At 32.0% G+C, this 17,299-nt stretch overlaps 1 protein-coding gene across 2 annotated transcripts; it reads left to right on the forward strand.

Moving 5' to 3' along the window:
- Nucleotides 1–731: 731 nt before the first annotated feature.
- Nucleotides 732–12,956, forward strand: LOC131841025 (solute carrier family 25 member 35-like). Of its 2 annotated transcripts, none has more exons than XM_059189256.1 (5): nt 732–883; nt 10,242–10,522; nt 11,518–11,768; nt 11,917–12,135; nt 12,761–12,956. In XM_059189256.1, exons 2-5 carry the CDS (start codon nt 10,248–10,250, stop codon nt 12,952–12,954), a joined length of 939 nt encoding a protein of 312 aa, XP_059045239.1. In that variant the 5' UTR covers nt 732–883; nt 10,242–10,247; the 3' UTR covers nt 12,955–12,956. The 2 variants fall into 2 exon arrangements, with proteins under 2 accessions (XP_059045239.1, XP_059045240.1); XM_059189257.1 differs by lacking the exons at nt 10,242–10,522; nt 11,518–11,768; nt 11,917–12,135; nt 12,761–12,956 and adding exons at nt 2,002–2,244; nt 2,398–2,724; nt 3,890–4,032; nt 4,482–7,941.
- Nucleotides 12,957–17,299: the final 4,343 nt, after the last annotated feature.

A 17,299-nucleotide genomic window follows, 5' to 3' on the forward strand; every position in this document is an offset into this window, starting at 1 on the left:
ATGGTACATAACAATGGAGTTTTTCGCGCAGTCTATCCTGCCGGCTGCTGCACTGAGACAGAAGGAGAGTGAAACTGTGAGTTTGAGGCTCTACATTTTTTTTTCTGGTTAGAAGTTTTCGATTTTTACTTCCATTTCATCTCAGCTGCTATAAAAAATATATAAAATACAAATATTTAGCTGTTTCCCACAATTTCAGCGGAATGGAATTGGAATTTAACTTGTTTTGAATTAAAATATTTGAAATAAAAGTAGTCTAAGACATATTTATTTATTTGTAGTGGCTATTTGTGATTGAGAGCCGCGTCAAAATCAGTCCAGCCGTATCAGAAATTATCAAGAATAAATAAGCCGACAACATTTTCTTTTAATTGTAAAATTTTTATGTAAGTACTGTATAAATTATATATTCATTTAGTAAAAGCTGTAAATCTGAAATTACAGACACTTTAATTTTATTTATCAGGCCCCCCACACCCGTCACACCTATCAAATAGCAAGGACTATATCTCCAAAATTTTAGACTACAATAAAATATCACTGTTCCCAAAAATTAAGTTATATATTATATATTAAATTAATACAGTATTCATTAACAATAATGTTTATAAATTAGCTAATTGGGAACGTAAAATCAGCCGTTCATCTGTCACTTGTGCATGTGTCATTTGACTACGAAATTTGCGAATGTCATTATCAAATTGTGACGTATAATGACGTTCTTCTTCGTTACCGAAAAAGTAAGATGTTGAGTATTACGAAACAAAGTTATTATAAATAAAAATTCCACTATTTGGAGCAGTTAATTTAAGAGATGACAAGTTACAAATTTACAATAAAATGTAGAAGACAATATTAGTGTATCTACAGTATAAATAAAAAGGTACTTATTACTTCATTCATATTTAAACGTCTTGTGTGTGTTTAAGTTTGACGAGGATCTATTAACGATATCTGAAGATAATAATGGAAATATTTCCACTGATCTTGCAGTCATGACAATAATTACGTAGTAACCACGTGTTGTAAAAACTCTTTATTCAAATATAACTTGTGACATCAACTCAAAATTTTGCTAGTCACTATTGCGGTTTACATATGAAACCTATTTTTCTGTAACACTACGACGGATTTTCTATTTTTGATTTTCATAATACTTACGTAACTTTCAACATTGTGTATTCTCATTAGTTGATTATAAATTTTACAAATATTTTAAGAAGTGTAAGCATTAGCATTCTACATGTTAATTATTTTTTATTATTTTTTTTAAATATTTAACTCTACCTAACCACAAAGTATCCACAATAATTACCTTTATTTATTATCTAATGGATAAAAAAAATTATAACTAAATGCCCATAGATATTAATTGTCTCAATATTTCATTCCTAATTATTTAAATTATATTTTTTTAAATAAATCAAGACAGTAATATTTTTTTAATTTAAGTATGGATCACATTAATTGAAATTATTTAAAAATAAATATAGTTTATAATTTCATCTTCTATTTTTGAGTTGAGAAAAAGATACAATTATATTATGCATAATATATAAACATAGATTTTTTACGGCTTTGAGTACTGTCTATATTCACCAGCAATAATTATGTAAAATTTGAATATATTAGCATATTTGTTTTTAAGGAGCATATACTTCAAATAGCTCTTGGTATCACTTAATAACATAGTAGTATGTAGGGTTAGTAGGTACTGATCTGTACACCTTAAATTCATAATGAATAATAATTAAAAACTCTTTATTTGCATGTCAAGAAATTAACAATATTAAAATATGAGATTTCTTATGAATTGTGATGGGTGTTAAAATTATTTGTAGCATAATAGAGTTTATGGTTGGAGGGTTGTAGACAGGGATGGTGATATAGTTATTTCTTATTTGAATAAAAAAATTAACTCTAATCTGCATGAAATGGAAATTAACAATTCTAAAATAACAGTACACTTACAAATTGTGATGGAGTGCCAATCATTTGTAGCACAATGGACTTTGTTGTGGGAGGGCTGGCCGGTGTAGGTGCAGGGTTCTTTAGTAACCCGTTTGATGTGGTGAAGACTCGAATGCAACTCCAAGGCGAACTCCGTGCTAAGGGACAGCATGCTGTGTATTATAAGAATATACCACATGCAATGTACACTATTATAAAGCATGATGGCATTGCTTCGTTACAAAAGGGTCTTGTGCCAGCATTGTGGTTTCAGTTAATGGTGAATGGTGTAAGGTAAGGAAATCAATATATACATTTTACATTCTTTTCACATTTATAAATGTTCAATGATGAATAGGGAATGCAGTGGTGTAACATGAAATCTCATTTAATTATAGTGTGTAGTATTTTTATTTTGTAATTACCTTTTTTAAATATGTATTTCAGATTAGGTATATACCAACAAGCTGACAATTACGGGCTCCTCAGAGATGAGAATGGGAATACCCAGTTTTTAAATAGTTTATTCTTCGGGTCCCTGTCGGGCCTGTCTGGTGGGCTCGTGGGCAGCCCCCTACAGCTTGTAAAGACCCAACTAATGTCATATTCCTCAAAGAAAATAGCAGTGGGCACTCAACATGCCCATCGTGGACTTGTGTATGCATTGACAAAGATTTATAGAAAGAATGGCTTGGGAGGTCTATGGAGAGGAGCTCACGGTATGATGATAAGGAATTCAATTGGATCAGCATCACAGATCTCTGCTTATGCTGTGTAAGTATACATAACTAATTAAATAAAGCAATAATTATTTCCCCTTTTAGTCTTTCTACAGTTCAATGTCGAATTGTAACAGAGTTTGAGTAAAAAAAATATCCTATGCAATTAGTCTAGTATATGCAAATGCAAAGAAATTCATTTATGTACATTCATCCTTTGGCATCTTGTCCAATCAAATATTTTTATATAACTATGTATTTTATAACATTATGTATGGTAATACAGTTTCACTAGCTATTTCAGTTGAGAAGAACTAGCAAGAAACTTGCATTTTTTTATGTTTTATATGATATATATATGTGTAGTATGTGGTGGGTGTTTCTAAAGAATTTAGTTAGTAGTTTTATAAAACTAGAGATGGATTCTTTAGAAACTAACTATAATTAACTAACTATAAACTAATCTGACTCACAAAATTTACCATAGTTAATATTAATAGCTTTTTTACCTACACCTGTAACTTCATATATTCACCTATAGTTGATTTATGAATGATAATGGTCAGCTCCTGACAATAGCTACTACAATCAAATTGAAAGGTAGAAAAGGAAAAATCTTATATACTATATACCAATTCTCATGTTAAGACCTTATTACTATATTAATATTGGAGATGGTACTCTACATTAACAGTATCAACTAGTAGAGCTCCAATAGAATAAAAATCTGGTTGTCTGGCTCACCAGACATCTATGTATCGTCACCATGTAAGCAAATATGATTAAAATCGAACAATTTTTTGTACGAGATACAGATTCTTTTTGTAAGTAAGGTATCAAATCAAAATCAACGACTTTTCTTGGGATTTCTAAATATAATGATATAATACATGAGTAAAAACCCATGGCACTCAAACATATAAATATCATTCATCATCAGTGCCTTTGTCCCATTAGATTTAGGGCCGGTATCATCCATCATCTATCTGTCCCTAACGGTCGTCAGATCTGAGCTTACTCTCCTATTATGTATAACATCTATCACACAATCCCTGCATCTTTTCTTTGAACATCCTCTACCTTTACATCTATTCAGTTTCATATTAAAAATCTTCTCTAAATCATGGTCCACATGAGATGTTCATACCATGATAATCTGTTACTATGCAACTTGTCTATTACTGAGGTAACTACTATAATTGTGACAATTTCATTTCCAGATGTAAGGAGTGGATGGATCAGAATGACATGTTCCAACAGTCAAAGTATTTGTCGGCGTTTGTCGCTAGCAACATAGGGGCGATAGTCAAGACGGTAGCGCTGACACCCATGGATGTCATCATGACACGGCTGTATAATCAAGGTAGTGAACTTTTTTTCATATAACATAAAGAACAAACGAGCTCGCGACTCGGCTGATGATAAGTGATAGAGAACATTTTTTATATGACATAATGGACAAACGAGCTTGCGGCTCGGCTGATGGTAAGTTATTATTGTCACCCATAAACACCTGCAACATCAGGGTAATTGCAAGTGACTATTTTTTTTTCATAATGATGATAATGGAATGGTGCATACTTTGTGCTAACAGTTTGCGCTGGTGGAGCTCCAGTGGAGGATTATAGAAGAGCATGAGGTCAGGTCAGATAGCCAATCGCGTGATGACGATAGTTTCCAGGTGGAACCGCGAATGCCAACCTGAAGTAGTACATTGTTAGCTATGGGGTCATCAGACCACATTACTAACGATCCCCTTCCGCCCAGGTGTGACAATGTGTGTGTTATAAATAAATGTGTATTCCGTTACAGCTGTGGACGCAGAAGGCCGCGGTCTCCTGTACTCGGGGATAACCGATTGTGCCAGAAAGATCACGAAAGCCGAAGGTCTATTAGCTTTCTACAAAGGTATAGGTCCTTCGTACCTACGGCAGGCACCACACACTGTCCTCCTTCTGGTATTCTGGGACATGCTCAAGGATTTGCAGAAGAGCTTCGAATTAAGATGAAAACTACGCTGTAAATATAGTTATAGTAGTAGGTAGCTATAACGCTTTAAATTGTCTACACGTGCTAAATTCTGGGGTAATAACGGAGCAGTAATGAGGAGAGATCTTTTCCTAAAAAACCTCAATAAAATCGCCAATACTGGATCAGAGGTGCGCCATATATCGCTTTCTAGATCGCCTCGTGTGTATATACACTACATAATCATGACTTGGGCTTTCATTTATGAATCTCATCTTATTGATTGCTATTAAGACTCCGACTGACTCCGAGTTTATAAAGGAGGGGTCGACTCTAAACATCTCACAGAGCGAGCCGTCGCTATAGCAGTCGCGGTAGTATATAAATGTACTTCCATTGGCATGCTGCCTTGGCTTACCGATGAACACGCTAAAAGAAAGAAGCTATCTAAGAATCTAAGCTAAGAAAAGTATCGCCTCCTGTGTACTGAAATCAGGACTGTTGAAAGTTTCACGTCATCACTTAGATATGCCCACTGAACCGATATTAACCCCACCACTGTTGAGGTATTGCCCTAAATTTTAGCTTCGTGTGTAGACCGTTTTATGTAGTATACTAAAAACAAAACAATATTGTTTTGTAATATCTATAACGCTGTGATTAGATAATTTTTTTTACGAGTAGAAAATCCAATTTTGTAAATATTTTTATAAACGAAACCAAAGTTTACTGTAATATGAATACAATGAATAATAATGACAATTACACTTAGACAGTTGTAAACTGCTGGATATTTTAGGATTTTTTTAAACCGTTAAAATAAGGTATTGCCTGCTTAATGTACAATTATGTCGCGCCCTTTGTGTGTAGGAAGAAATAACAGAACGCTACCTCATCCTTTTTTTATCGTGTGGAAAAATATTCAAAAGACTGTCCCCCTCAGGGGGGTAATAACCCTCATTTCCCCTCTGAGGGGGTGGGGGGGTGTGTGGAATTCTTACCCATAAAAAAAACCGCACAGTGTACCTACCAGTGCCAATGCCGGAGTCGAGGTAACACCGCGACTACACTACCTAACCTTGAACACTTTGTTTACTTTCCCTACATCACGCATCGCAACTCTTGTCTTTAATCAAACTATGGTTTTTTAACTCAATTAATGTGCCATAAATTAGTTTGCCTCTAATGTACTTTGTATTGCTTATTTCAATTAACTATAATTATTTTTTTATCATAGATAGATTATATAGACAGTTTTATCAGTTACCAATTGGTTATGTAGGACGGAAAATTATCTAATTTTCTTTGAAAATAATTTATATTCAATGTTAAGTTAAGTTATTACTACGTCCTTTATTGTCACGCACTTATCAAATATTTTAGCAAAATTTTACAAGTTGTGTAATATTTTATTTAGCTATGTCATCAATAAAATAAAAAAATCTATCTTCAACAGTGTCTAATACATTATTGCCCAAGTATTAGAACCAGCCCTTTTTGTAGTATCTTTGAATACGTACGCGTACAAGAAAACAGATATAGAGATATATAGAGCTGCAAACACGATTTAACTAGGTCTGGCGAGGTGCAATCCCCCGAAGTACATTCAATCCATAACACATCTTCCCGTAAATGTTATCCAACTCTATATATTGTAAACCTATTATTTACTATGTCATCTCCATCTATTGGATCTGTCCACATCATAATCTCCTTATATACTCTAGTCCAATAAAACAAATACTCAATTTCAATTTAGACCTCTAAATGGAAATTATTATACCATCGAAAATGTATTATTACTTCATAAAACCAAAGATCGCATTGTATTCTTATTACCTCAAAAATAATATGATAATGATAAAAATCTCGTGATATGACCTGAAGTTATTAATTTGTATTAAGTAGATAGGTACCTGAACGATCACCCATTGATTAGTATGCACTCAGTATTATTACAAACAATAGTAGCAATTTCAAATTAAATTTAGTAAAAATTCATAAAAGTAATTTACTCTGCTACGAAATGTCCCTGTGGTTATAATAGTGTGATTATACCATAATTAATTAGGCATTTAATACTATATTAATTATAAAACTAACTCACGCTGCAAAACGCATTTTAATTAATTATAAAAAGTCTCTTACTATTACTGTGCATGTAAGTAGATGATGTCGGAAAAAAGAAAAAATACGTGGGCAAAAAAATATAGGCTAGAGAATATAGTGTTGGTACAAATATGAGAAAAACTCACGCATGGGAATATATAGTTTGATGATAGGCGAGAATGACGCGGACGAAAAAATATAGCGTCGGCGAAATTCGTGGAAAGGGCAGGAGTGAGATTATGGCGTCGTCGGGAGAGACGAGAAAATATAGGCGGAGTAATATAGCGTCGTTATATAGGAGAGCAGGTAGAGCTGAATTTAAAGCAGCTAACACGGTAACTTTAAAAACTTTTTCGTGCACAGTCTTTAATAAATTATATTATCGCCTGATTAGTTGAGTGTCTAGGCTGAGGTAAATCTGTTTATCTGATGCGAACTCCTGTAACATTAAGAACATTAAAAGTCAATCTAATTAAGAGAAATCACGTCACTATTTAATTAGTTTGTCTTTGTTAAATATATAACACTAAATAAATTCTGTACAAATAATGAATGGACCAATGTATCTTATTGAGGAAAAATATGTTTTCTATAATAAAATCACGTTTATAACAATATGTAAAACGTTGAAGTGATAATGATGTGGCCAGAAATATTAAGTAATTATTCTTTGGCGCACATATAAATGTATTTACAAAAAGTAGAACTGCAATAAATTAGTCGTTAAGTGGACTTAGTACTTAGATTTGTTAGTTTATTATAGAATAAGGCGTTTTTATTTGTTTATAATTATATGTATAAAACTATATCGCTATACATGTATAAAATTTTATGTTGTATATATCGAAACGCGAAGATACAATTGTTTATAGCAATTATGATATCTGAACTTACATAACTTCAAATAAAAAAGACACAGTGTGTGAGCATTTTAGTACTTTGTTGAAGTAATATTATTGACAACACCAAATGTTTTTAAATTACACTGAAAAATGTTAATATGACAAGGTATAAAAATATATTACAGCTGAATAACATAATACAAGTCATATTCATTGCAAAATCTATTTAGCTAAAGTTTGCTATCGACAACAAGTACAGTTGAATTGAAAATCTCTTTGATATTAGTTTAAAATGAATCCGTTCGCGTTTTGATTATCCAAAATTATAATATTACTTATTATTTCGATATTATTGTTATTATTGTATGCTTTAATATGTATGACTTTAAATGTGTAGTTATTTGGAATGACGCTTATTTTAATGTGAGTTGCTTTTTATTGCTTTCGGATTTTACCAGTCTGTAGCTTAGCTATGAGATACATTATAGTTACTAATATCTATTAAGGATGCTGTTGGTGCCTTGCTTATTGTCTTCCATTTTACTCGTATAATTAAGACAGCCAAAGAATAAGAAATCCCGTAATAACGAATTTTAGTTAAATGAAAAAGTAATTTATTTGTTCTCACTTATTAATTTAAAAACTTTTAAGTATTATAGTATATCTGTAGTCCAAGAACCGGTGCATATATTAAATTCTTCGATTACTTCTGTTCTGCAATTTGGCGAGTCATTCACTATAATAAATGATATCTTAAAACTTTTAATAAATAAATAAAAGTAGTCTTAATACGAATAATTATAATTAAATGACAATAAAATTATTTAGCTAATTCGATGTTTTTATACATAGTAGCCGTATTCACGGCCTGACTTGTTTGACAGTTGAACAGTACTGCCAACGTTTACATTGTACGAATAGGTAAAATGTTATATAATGCATTGGCTCAATATGACTCTCAAACCTAGTACATCTTGCATCTTCGTATTTTAATCAAAATCTAGTACAAAATGGTAAGAGACTGAAACTGACCTTGTACTGAAGACCAAAAATTACCTTTGAGGACTTGCGTATGGTTGGCATTCTTGCTGTTGAGTCGACATCCATATTAATAATGTATTGTTAAAAAAAAATGAACTGACATCTTTTTTTTATTTAGGGCTTTGGGTTATTTTCAGGAGCCTATGCCTATACCTGTAGCATATACTTAGGAGCGATGGTTTTTATGGAGATATCGCTCCTAAAAATGTCGTACAAATTTAAACAGAAGTTCTAAGAATATCCTACAATCCTGATGAGTCGGAATAGAGTATAAACTTTGCAAAAGAGATTTTTCTTTTATGCATGAGGGGGCTACAACCACATAGGATGTGTAGTAGCGTTTCCACTTCAACTTGGCAAAAGTCTGACATCTCACTCACTTGTATAAATATATGTGCATTTATATATTTATACTGTTTTTGATGTCGTTTATAATAACTTGTAGTGCTAGTTAATAGATCAATGCTATGCATTTTAATTAGGTAGGTATACAATTTTTAAATTAAAAAATGTGCCTTTTTGTTAATTCTGTTAAACTAGAATCAATGCTACAAAATCATTAATTACTATTCTAAAATAACAATAACATTAAAAATAATTTATATTTTATTACAATTTAAATGAAATTACAACTATAAGTAAAAGAGAGTAAATAAGTGTTACGAATAAATCCTTTACATTTTGTTATCAAGAAATGATGTAATTAATTTAATTTAATAAATAGTTGTTAATATTTATAGTGTATTTTATTTATAAAGTCTTTCTTGTTTTACTATTACTTATAATAATAATAATAACCTTGGACAGTTCATACAACGCAATCTATTGTCAAACTAAGCAGAGCTTGTGTTATGGGTACTGGACAAGTCATACAAATGCTTAAATACATTTTTTTGTAAATAAATATATAGAAAAGAACCCAGACCAATGGAAATAATATGATAGTTTGTATTGCTCTGGGTTTTTTCTATGTATTTATTTACAAAAAATGTATACATACTTTTTACTGTTGAATACATACTTTGTGTGACAAATCGAACCCGAGACCATCGGAAGTAAGGCAGTGTGCTAAACTACTGGACGACCGGGACAGAATTTAAAAATTATGGATGCGAGTTAAATTGTTCGATTCGTAATTGCAACTTATAACTGTTCAAGGGCTATGCTAAAGTTTGAACTGGGTGGCGTTGTGAGCTTTGTTAAGAAAATTTTAATTTTTTCCTTAAAATCCTAAAAGTACTAGTTTTAATCAATTACAAATTACAATTTTTTTTACAGCGTTACATAATTAGTCCCCAGGTCGCTGAAAACTGCGTGTCTTATTAGCTAACTTAAGACTGGTATTATACTTGTTTTTTTCTGTATTGCCTTCAACAATACGAATCTACCGCGTCATGAGTACACCTCTCAGAGGGTGCAGGTTGAGGCTTCGAGGCCAACCCCTTTGCTCCGGTATCGACTCTGGGGGCAACGACCCCCGGGGACTAGATTTAAGGCAGGAAATTAAAAAAAAATAGGGTATTGGGACAACATATACACAGACAAGTTTACATTATGACTAGTACCATATATCGATAACTTTTTTTTGTATTATATAACGTATTTTTTTTAGGATAAAATGACTGCGCAAAGAGATGGCGTTGGTCGTGACCTAACCGATATGGCGATGGGTGGCGTATCCGCCATGTTTGCAACGCTCTTCACCAATCCTCTGGAAGTAGTGAAGACTCGCTTACAGTTGCAAGGAGAACTGGCTTCAAAAGGCCAGCACGCGGTTCATTACAAGAGCGTAATACACGGACTGTTTGTAATAGGAAGAACAGAAGGCTTTGTGGCGCTGCAGAGTGGGCTTCCCGCTATGTTGGGATTTCAATTCTTTTTAAACACTTTTAGGTGAGAAACTTACATACATATATGCGTCACCACACATTTCTTTTACATCATTATTATCTACGTGCTAACTGTGTCCACGATTTCAGCCGAATCAACGTTATAGCCTGTGTGCTATTCTGATGAATGAGCTATTTTACTGCAAAGTTTCTTCAAAATTCGGTCAGTAGTTTTTGCGTGATAGAGTAAGATACTTCTAATTAGGAAAAATCACGGGATCTTACGTTGTTTTATTTATTTTTATTGAGTTCCCGATATTTGGACAGTGTTTCCTATACCATAATTAACGGGTAAACTAACGAGCAGCGGGTATATGATAAATAAAATCTTTTATGGACAGATCGGGACCTAAAAATTGGTTTGAACTGCACCAACCTAACGTATTAACATCAGAACATTATACCCTAAGAATGGTGAAAGAGGTAATTTAGAATAGAATAGATAATCCTTTTTTCAAATTAACTTAATTTAAGCAATTTTGAATAATCATAGCAATTTTTTTTTATCTACTCTATTTTTATCTACTCTGTTTTTATCTACTCTACTATCTCAATCGGAAAGCTGTCTCATCACAAGAAGAACGAACAAGAAACTTGTGTGTTGCTCTTTTAAATAATCCTTGTAAGTTCACATTTTTCAAGTCGAAACGTGTGAATACAAACTACCAACTAGCACTAATTTATTAGGGTCAAATTATTACTTGGTGTAACAACCAAGTAATAATTTGATTTGATTGAAATACAGAAGCATAAAAATTACAATCGAGAAGACGATTATAGGCTATCTATTGACTGGAATCCAGTGATTGATTTAATTAGGCTTTTTCTGTGTATGATATGCATGTATTCACAATATAAAATGTATGTATGTATTTATATCAATTGTTTCGTACCGTAACACAAGCTCTGCTTAGCTTGAAACTAGATGACGTGGTGTAATATCCGATATGTTATATTATTATTTTTGTTGAAGTACAGCTTATGTTTTTTAATTTCCAGATTAGGCGTATACAGAATTTCGGAACGGCGCGGTCTTACAACAGATCAGAATGGACGAACGTCGATATTCAAAGGCGCGGCAGCAGCTGGTGTCGGAGGTGCACTGGGATCGATCGCTGGAACTCCCTTCTTCCTCGTGAAGACTCGGCTTCAAGCCCAGGCAGCGAGGGCCATCGCAGTTGGACACCAACATAAACATACTAGCACTTTTGGTGCTCTCTCTGATATTTACGCCAGGGAAGGATTCAAAGGTTAGTTTAAGCTTTTTAAATTTTAAATTCTATATAGACGCTTTTTCGTGACCGCAAAATCCTAATACACCCTGTATTAGGATTTTTTTTAGGTTTCCTAATTCAGTTACATAAAATCAGCATATAAGAGTAATTTGTTATATCTCAGGTCTCTTCCGCGGCGTGTACCCTCAAATACCTCGAGGTGCGGTTGGCAGCAGTTCACAAATGGTCAGCTTCTCGTACGCCAAGGAGTGGTTGCGGGAACGCAACTTGTTCGCCGAATCGCCGATTATGCTGTCATTCATCGGAGCCAACCTCGGCGGAGTTGTGATGACATTATGTCTTAATCCCTTCGACGTTGTGGCAACCAGACTTTCTAACCAAGGTATAATCTATGAAGATTCTAAGTTTTAATGATATAATATCTCAGGCCAAATCACACAGCGCCATTTAGTTCTAAACTTAGCACAACTTGTGTTATGGGTACTAGACAAAAGTTATAATTACATTGTTTATTTTTTAAATACCATACTTCATATACGTAGAAAACACCCAGACCGATACAATCATACTCATAAATATAAATGTTTGTACCGTGCAAGGAATCGAACGCGCGACAATCAGACATCAAGTAAGGCAATGTGCTAAATCGTTAGAAGGCCAAGGTTTCTTTTTTAAGTATATTTTTTACTATAAAAATGTCAGCAAACTAAATTGGTTTCTCTAAAACAAATTTGAAATATCAATATACGGTTGCTAATAATAACGCAAGTCTTTTAAAGCTTTCTTTCTTCTTAATCCCTTAAAGCAAATTTTTTCTTTTGTAATGTAATGTAATAGACTCAATTGATATTGTCATTCCAAATTTGAGTAATAAAAACTATATAATGTTCCTAAATAGTTTTTTTTACATTTTTTATTAGACACTGACAACTATTGGTATTAAATCCAAATTCATATATCCAATTAGTTACATTTATAAATTTTATATTTTCAATAAACATTTTCAGAAGTGGACGCTCAAAACCGCGGGAAATTGTACAGCGGCATGACAGATTGTTTCGTAAAAATGATCCGCACAGAGGGCGCTGGCTCATTGTACAAAGGCGTAGTAGCCAATTACCTGAGACTTGGTCCTCATACCGTGCTGTTGCTGGTCTGTTGGGACCAACTCAAGATATTAGAAGATTACTTAAGGAAATAATACTTAAAAGAAGAAACAAAAATTGGCCATAAAATCACAAATTATACTTTAAACTAGTGTTTCCCAGCACGGCGCCCACACCCCACAGGGGGGCAAATTGAATGTGAATGTGAATTATACAATTTTCTAGTGTTTCTTCCTAAAACCTGTTATTTAAGTTTCTTAAGTGCACAATCCAATTTTTTAATGTTATAAATTATGTATGTTACATGGGGCGGAGGAGCATAAGAATTTTAAGGGCATGTCACATAAAAGGTTGGGAAACAGTAGTTTAAACGATAACAACTATATACTTATGTAACTTTGTCTCGATCAAACTAACTTGACATTTATCATTATATTTGCCCAAATTACATAAATCTTTTTAAATAATAGCCTATTTGTTATGCTGATCTGTAAGCTATATTGCTATAAAGTTTCATGAAAATACAAACAGTAGTTTTTGCGTGAAAAAGACATCCTTACCTACAAACTTTCACGTTTATAATATTGGTATATCTTACCAAGATATTTTTTTTTATTAGATCATGACTGCAATGTGATTCCTTTGTGTTAATATTCTATATTCTAATATTCTATATTATATCTCAAAAGCATGTTATATCGACAATAGTAGATATAACATGCTTTTGAGAACGAATCGTCGTGTAACTGTTTATTTTGTACGGAAAGATTAACTTCTTAACAAATAATATATAAGTAGAAAAAATCTAGGAAAATATATGATGTAAAAGTGCCTTTACTATTTATAATTGTTAAAATTTATTTATAAGGGGATTGATTCTGTTATTTTGTTTGGATATTTGGTGCTACTGTATATGGGTATAAATAATAATATATTAAATAAAAATAATATTGGTTGTATAAGTAAATCCACTACACACAAATCAATAGCAATTTTTTATGCAACACTCAATAATTTTGATCATTTTGTTATTAGGCTAACGAACATTCCAACTAAAATATATAACGTTTTGATATTACTACAATTTTTTATATTTATTCTTATTGTTATTTATCGTTATATTTTTGTACCTACTGTGCTAGTCACATTATTCATATTAATAAATGTTATTTTTTATAATTCTCAATCATTTTTATCCAACCATAGGCTTACCCAGCTTCAAACAATAGGGATAGAATTAAGTTAGATTTGCTTCTGATTCAAGGGGATAAGTAATTTTAGGCCGGGTTGTGGTTTCTTTAAAAATATATTAGTTATACATGAAATTCTCAGCTGCGCTACCTTGCCCTCGTTAAAAATTGTTTTGTGTCAAGACACTATCTTTATTACAGTTTACTGAAATAATAATAAGAGTCTATTACTATAATTCTATCTAACTTTTGCTCTTCATTCCCTCTAATATGTAGTATATGTATGTATATCACACGAATTAATTTATTTATTATACTTATAAAATCTGTTTATCTTAAAATAATAGTGTCTAGTGTGCGGCTCCTATCTTTATATGTAAATACTCTGTCAATACCAGGTTTTCATTATTATTAATTTTAAGAAATTAGATAAAACCTAAAAATGCATTTTAAATCTGATAGTAGATGGAGAATAAATATGATCATTGAGTATCAGTATAACATTTTTTTTATGAATACTTTAAAAGCACAACATAATGTGTTATATTAGGTTCAGTTCTCCATCTAAAATCCACTTCAACATCCTTCCACAATGGTAAATAATTATTAAGTGATACAATTAAAACAAAGCATTTTCGGCAATCATTTATTTATTAGCACACATGATTTCCGCGCACACCAACTCATACATTTGAGAAATAATACAGTATTATTTAAAAACAAAATAATGGACACCCATCTAAAAGCTTATCTTAATTGAGCGACGGATGTTTATCACAACGTATGGAAATTGAAGATCCAAACACTATGCTGTCACAGATAATTACAGTAATTGCTATTTTAATTAATCATTTTATTCCCAGGCTCTTGTCAATGATGCTATTGCCACTTTCCACGAACTTCCATCATGCTCTTTAAATGTTCATACAACACGACTACAATTTTGTTTTTAATTTGCATCATGTAGGGGGAAAGGGGAAGACCGAGGCAAAACGCCTTCGTATAATTTTCATAAATTCATCGCGCTGTATCAAGTGTCCTAACATTGTCATTGTCTATGTAATATATTAAAAATAGGACAGACCTTATTATTAACCTACTCTTTCATGGCCGTGTAAAAATGTCCTATAACAACATATTCAAGTGTAAACTTATTACTTTTTGCTTTTTAATTAGCTCAGTCACAAACTCAGCGGCAGTAGCATACTTTCAGTTGATGAATGATGAAATTTCACAAAAAAAATTAAAAAAAAGTCATAAAAAAATATTACGGAAAATGAAATAAAATATATCTTTGTGAAATAAGCTAGGTTATTCTATATTTCATAGTGATTAAATATATTATATTGTTGATTAAATAAAACTGGTTGGCTAAAACTTATGATATTACTTAAATATTATATATATGTATATTTAAATATAATTAAATTAATTAGTTTGTAACAAAATTATATTAAATTATTATAATAACAATTTAACTACCTTATATTTAATTTGTATTTATATTTAAAAAAATAGTTGTCATGGTAAAGTCAACAAAAACTATTCTAGAATCTGCAAAAGCAATTAAATTTATTAATTAAAACATAAATTTTAACTTTTCTCCACAATGTGCTTTAAGCTGACAATAGTAGGATATATTACGAAGTTGTTAATTAGAAACACTAAGTCATCGTTATATAAATCTTTTGGAATGGGAAGCAGTATATAGTATATGCCACTACACCAGCAAGATTTGCTGATGTACAGAAAGACGCGCTTAACGCTGTTTCGATTTAGCGCTTCTTTATTTGAACCCGGGGATTCGGAACATAATGGAAAAATGGCAAGGAAATAGTTCAAGACAGCAGCTGGTCTGTCTGTAATAGCGAGCTTAAGGAATTAAGTGAGCAAGAAGAAAACAAAAATATTGATACCGAAGAAAAGAAAGAAAGATAGCCAGCCCCGTTTAACGCTGTTTCGATGGAACTTACTGGAACGTATCCCCTGTGTTAAGCGGGGTCTTACTATATTGAATGATAAAAACATCCCCTTATTTCTTATATAACAATGACTCAAATTACAAATTGCATACAACTGCATACAGTTGGTAAAGACTACACTACTGTAGTAATGACGTCATTACCATAGTTTTCGTCGTACTTTGTTAATAACTACTTTTACAGTTTCTTTGTGCTACATAGAAATCATGTTTGGTTATGCCATTTATAACATTTATTAACAATTTTATTATGTTGTTATTTCGCAAGTGGGTTACATTTGCAGCCAAGGTTTGTATATTTGTAATATTACAGGCAATGTACCCGTAAAGTAGCGCTTCTGTCGCGTCACTGCGAGCGCAATTGTGCATCTAGTCACTTCAAAACAGAAGAAACTGTATATTTGAGCTATACATCTTTGTGAACTGTGCAACATCCGTTTAGAGGAGATCTCCAGGAGTGCGACCCCAATATATAATATATTGGAGGTAATAAACCTTGGATGTCAGCGAAATTGCATATCTCTGAACCAGCGACCGCGCCCTACTATTTGGTATTGTAACCTGTTTTTCTACATTTTTCCATCAACGTCTTTTTATAAATATCTATTTCTACCTAATTGGAGTTATTTAATTGTGCACATTATATTAAATTTGAGCATAACATTAGACGCTAAATATTTAACAAGAAGCTCAAAACCAATCATTAGCCAATGACTTTTCGCATTATATTCCATCTCGTTTAATTTAAGAGATGTCTTGCATCTCGCTTGCACTTAGCTATGTTTTCCATCACATATTAGTATTATAAAACCGAATGTACGGCTGTCTGTCTGCCATTTTGACGACTAAAATAATTAATGGATGTTAATTGACGTAAGGATAGTATCATGAGGACGGACATACGCTATCTTAGATGTCAAAAGAGCAGACAGAGTCGCGGGTAGAAGGCAGCATCAAATAATACCTTTCAGTTTTAAGCTTCTCTCTTATAATCATTAAATTAAATATACAAATATATTATTCTTTAACTTAATAACTAATTTGTTCAATTTGAGAAATGTGTAGCATATTTGACATCACAATTATATATAAATATTTATCTATGTCAATTAAAAAAATATTATTATGACTATAAATATTAGTTATAAATATAAATATATAGATATAATTTACTCTGTTCAAAAATATTTCTTAATATAGCAGATATTTCAAAAAACAAGATAATTACAAGAAACTGTCTTATTTCTGTTAGTGATATCGTGAAAAAAT

The sequence above is a fragment of the Achroia grisella genome, unplaced genomic scaffold, assembly GCF_030625045.1.
Source record: "Achroia grisella isolate CSIRO2021 unplaced genomic scaffold, CSIRO_AGI_Agris_v1 utg157, whole genome shotgun sequence".
In the NCBI taxonomy this organism is placed as follows: domain Eukaryota; kingdom Metazoa; phylum Arthropoda; class Insecta; order Lepidoptera; family Pyralidae; genus Achroia; species Achroia grisella.

Coding starts and splice junctions, on each gene's coding strand:
- LOC131841025 (XM_059189256.1), top strand. CDS start 10,248: ATGACTGCGCAAAGAGATGGCGTTGGTCGTGACCTAACCGATATGGCG. Junction 10,523..11,517: donor TTCTTTTTAAACACTTTTAG/GTGAGAAACTTA, acceptor TTTAATTTCCAG/ATTAGGCGTATACAGAATTT. Junction 11,769..11,916: donor CGCCAGGGAAGGATTCAAAG/GTTAGTTTAAGC, acceptor GTTATATCTCAG/GTCTCTTCCGCGGCGTGTAC.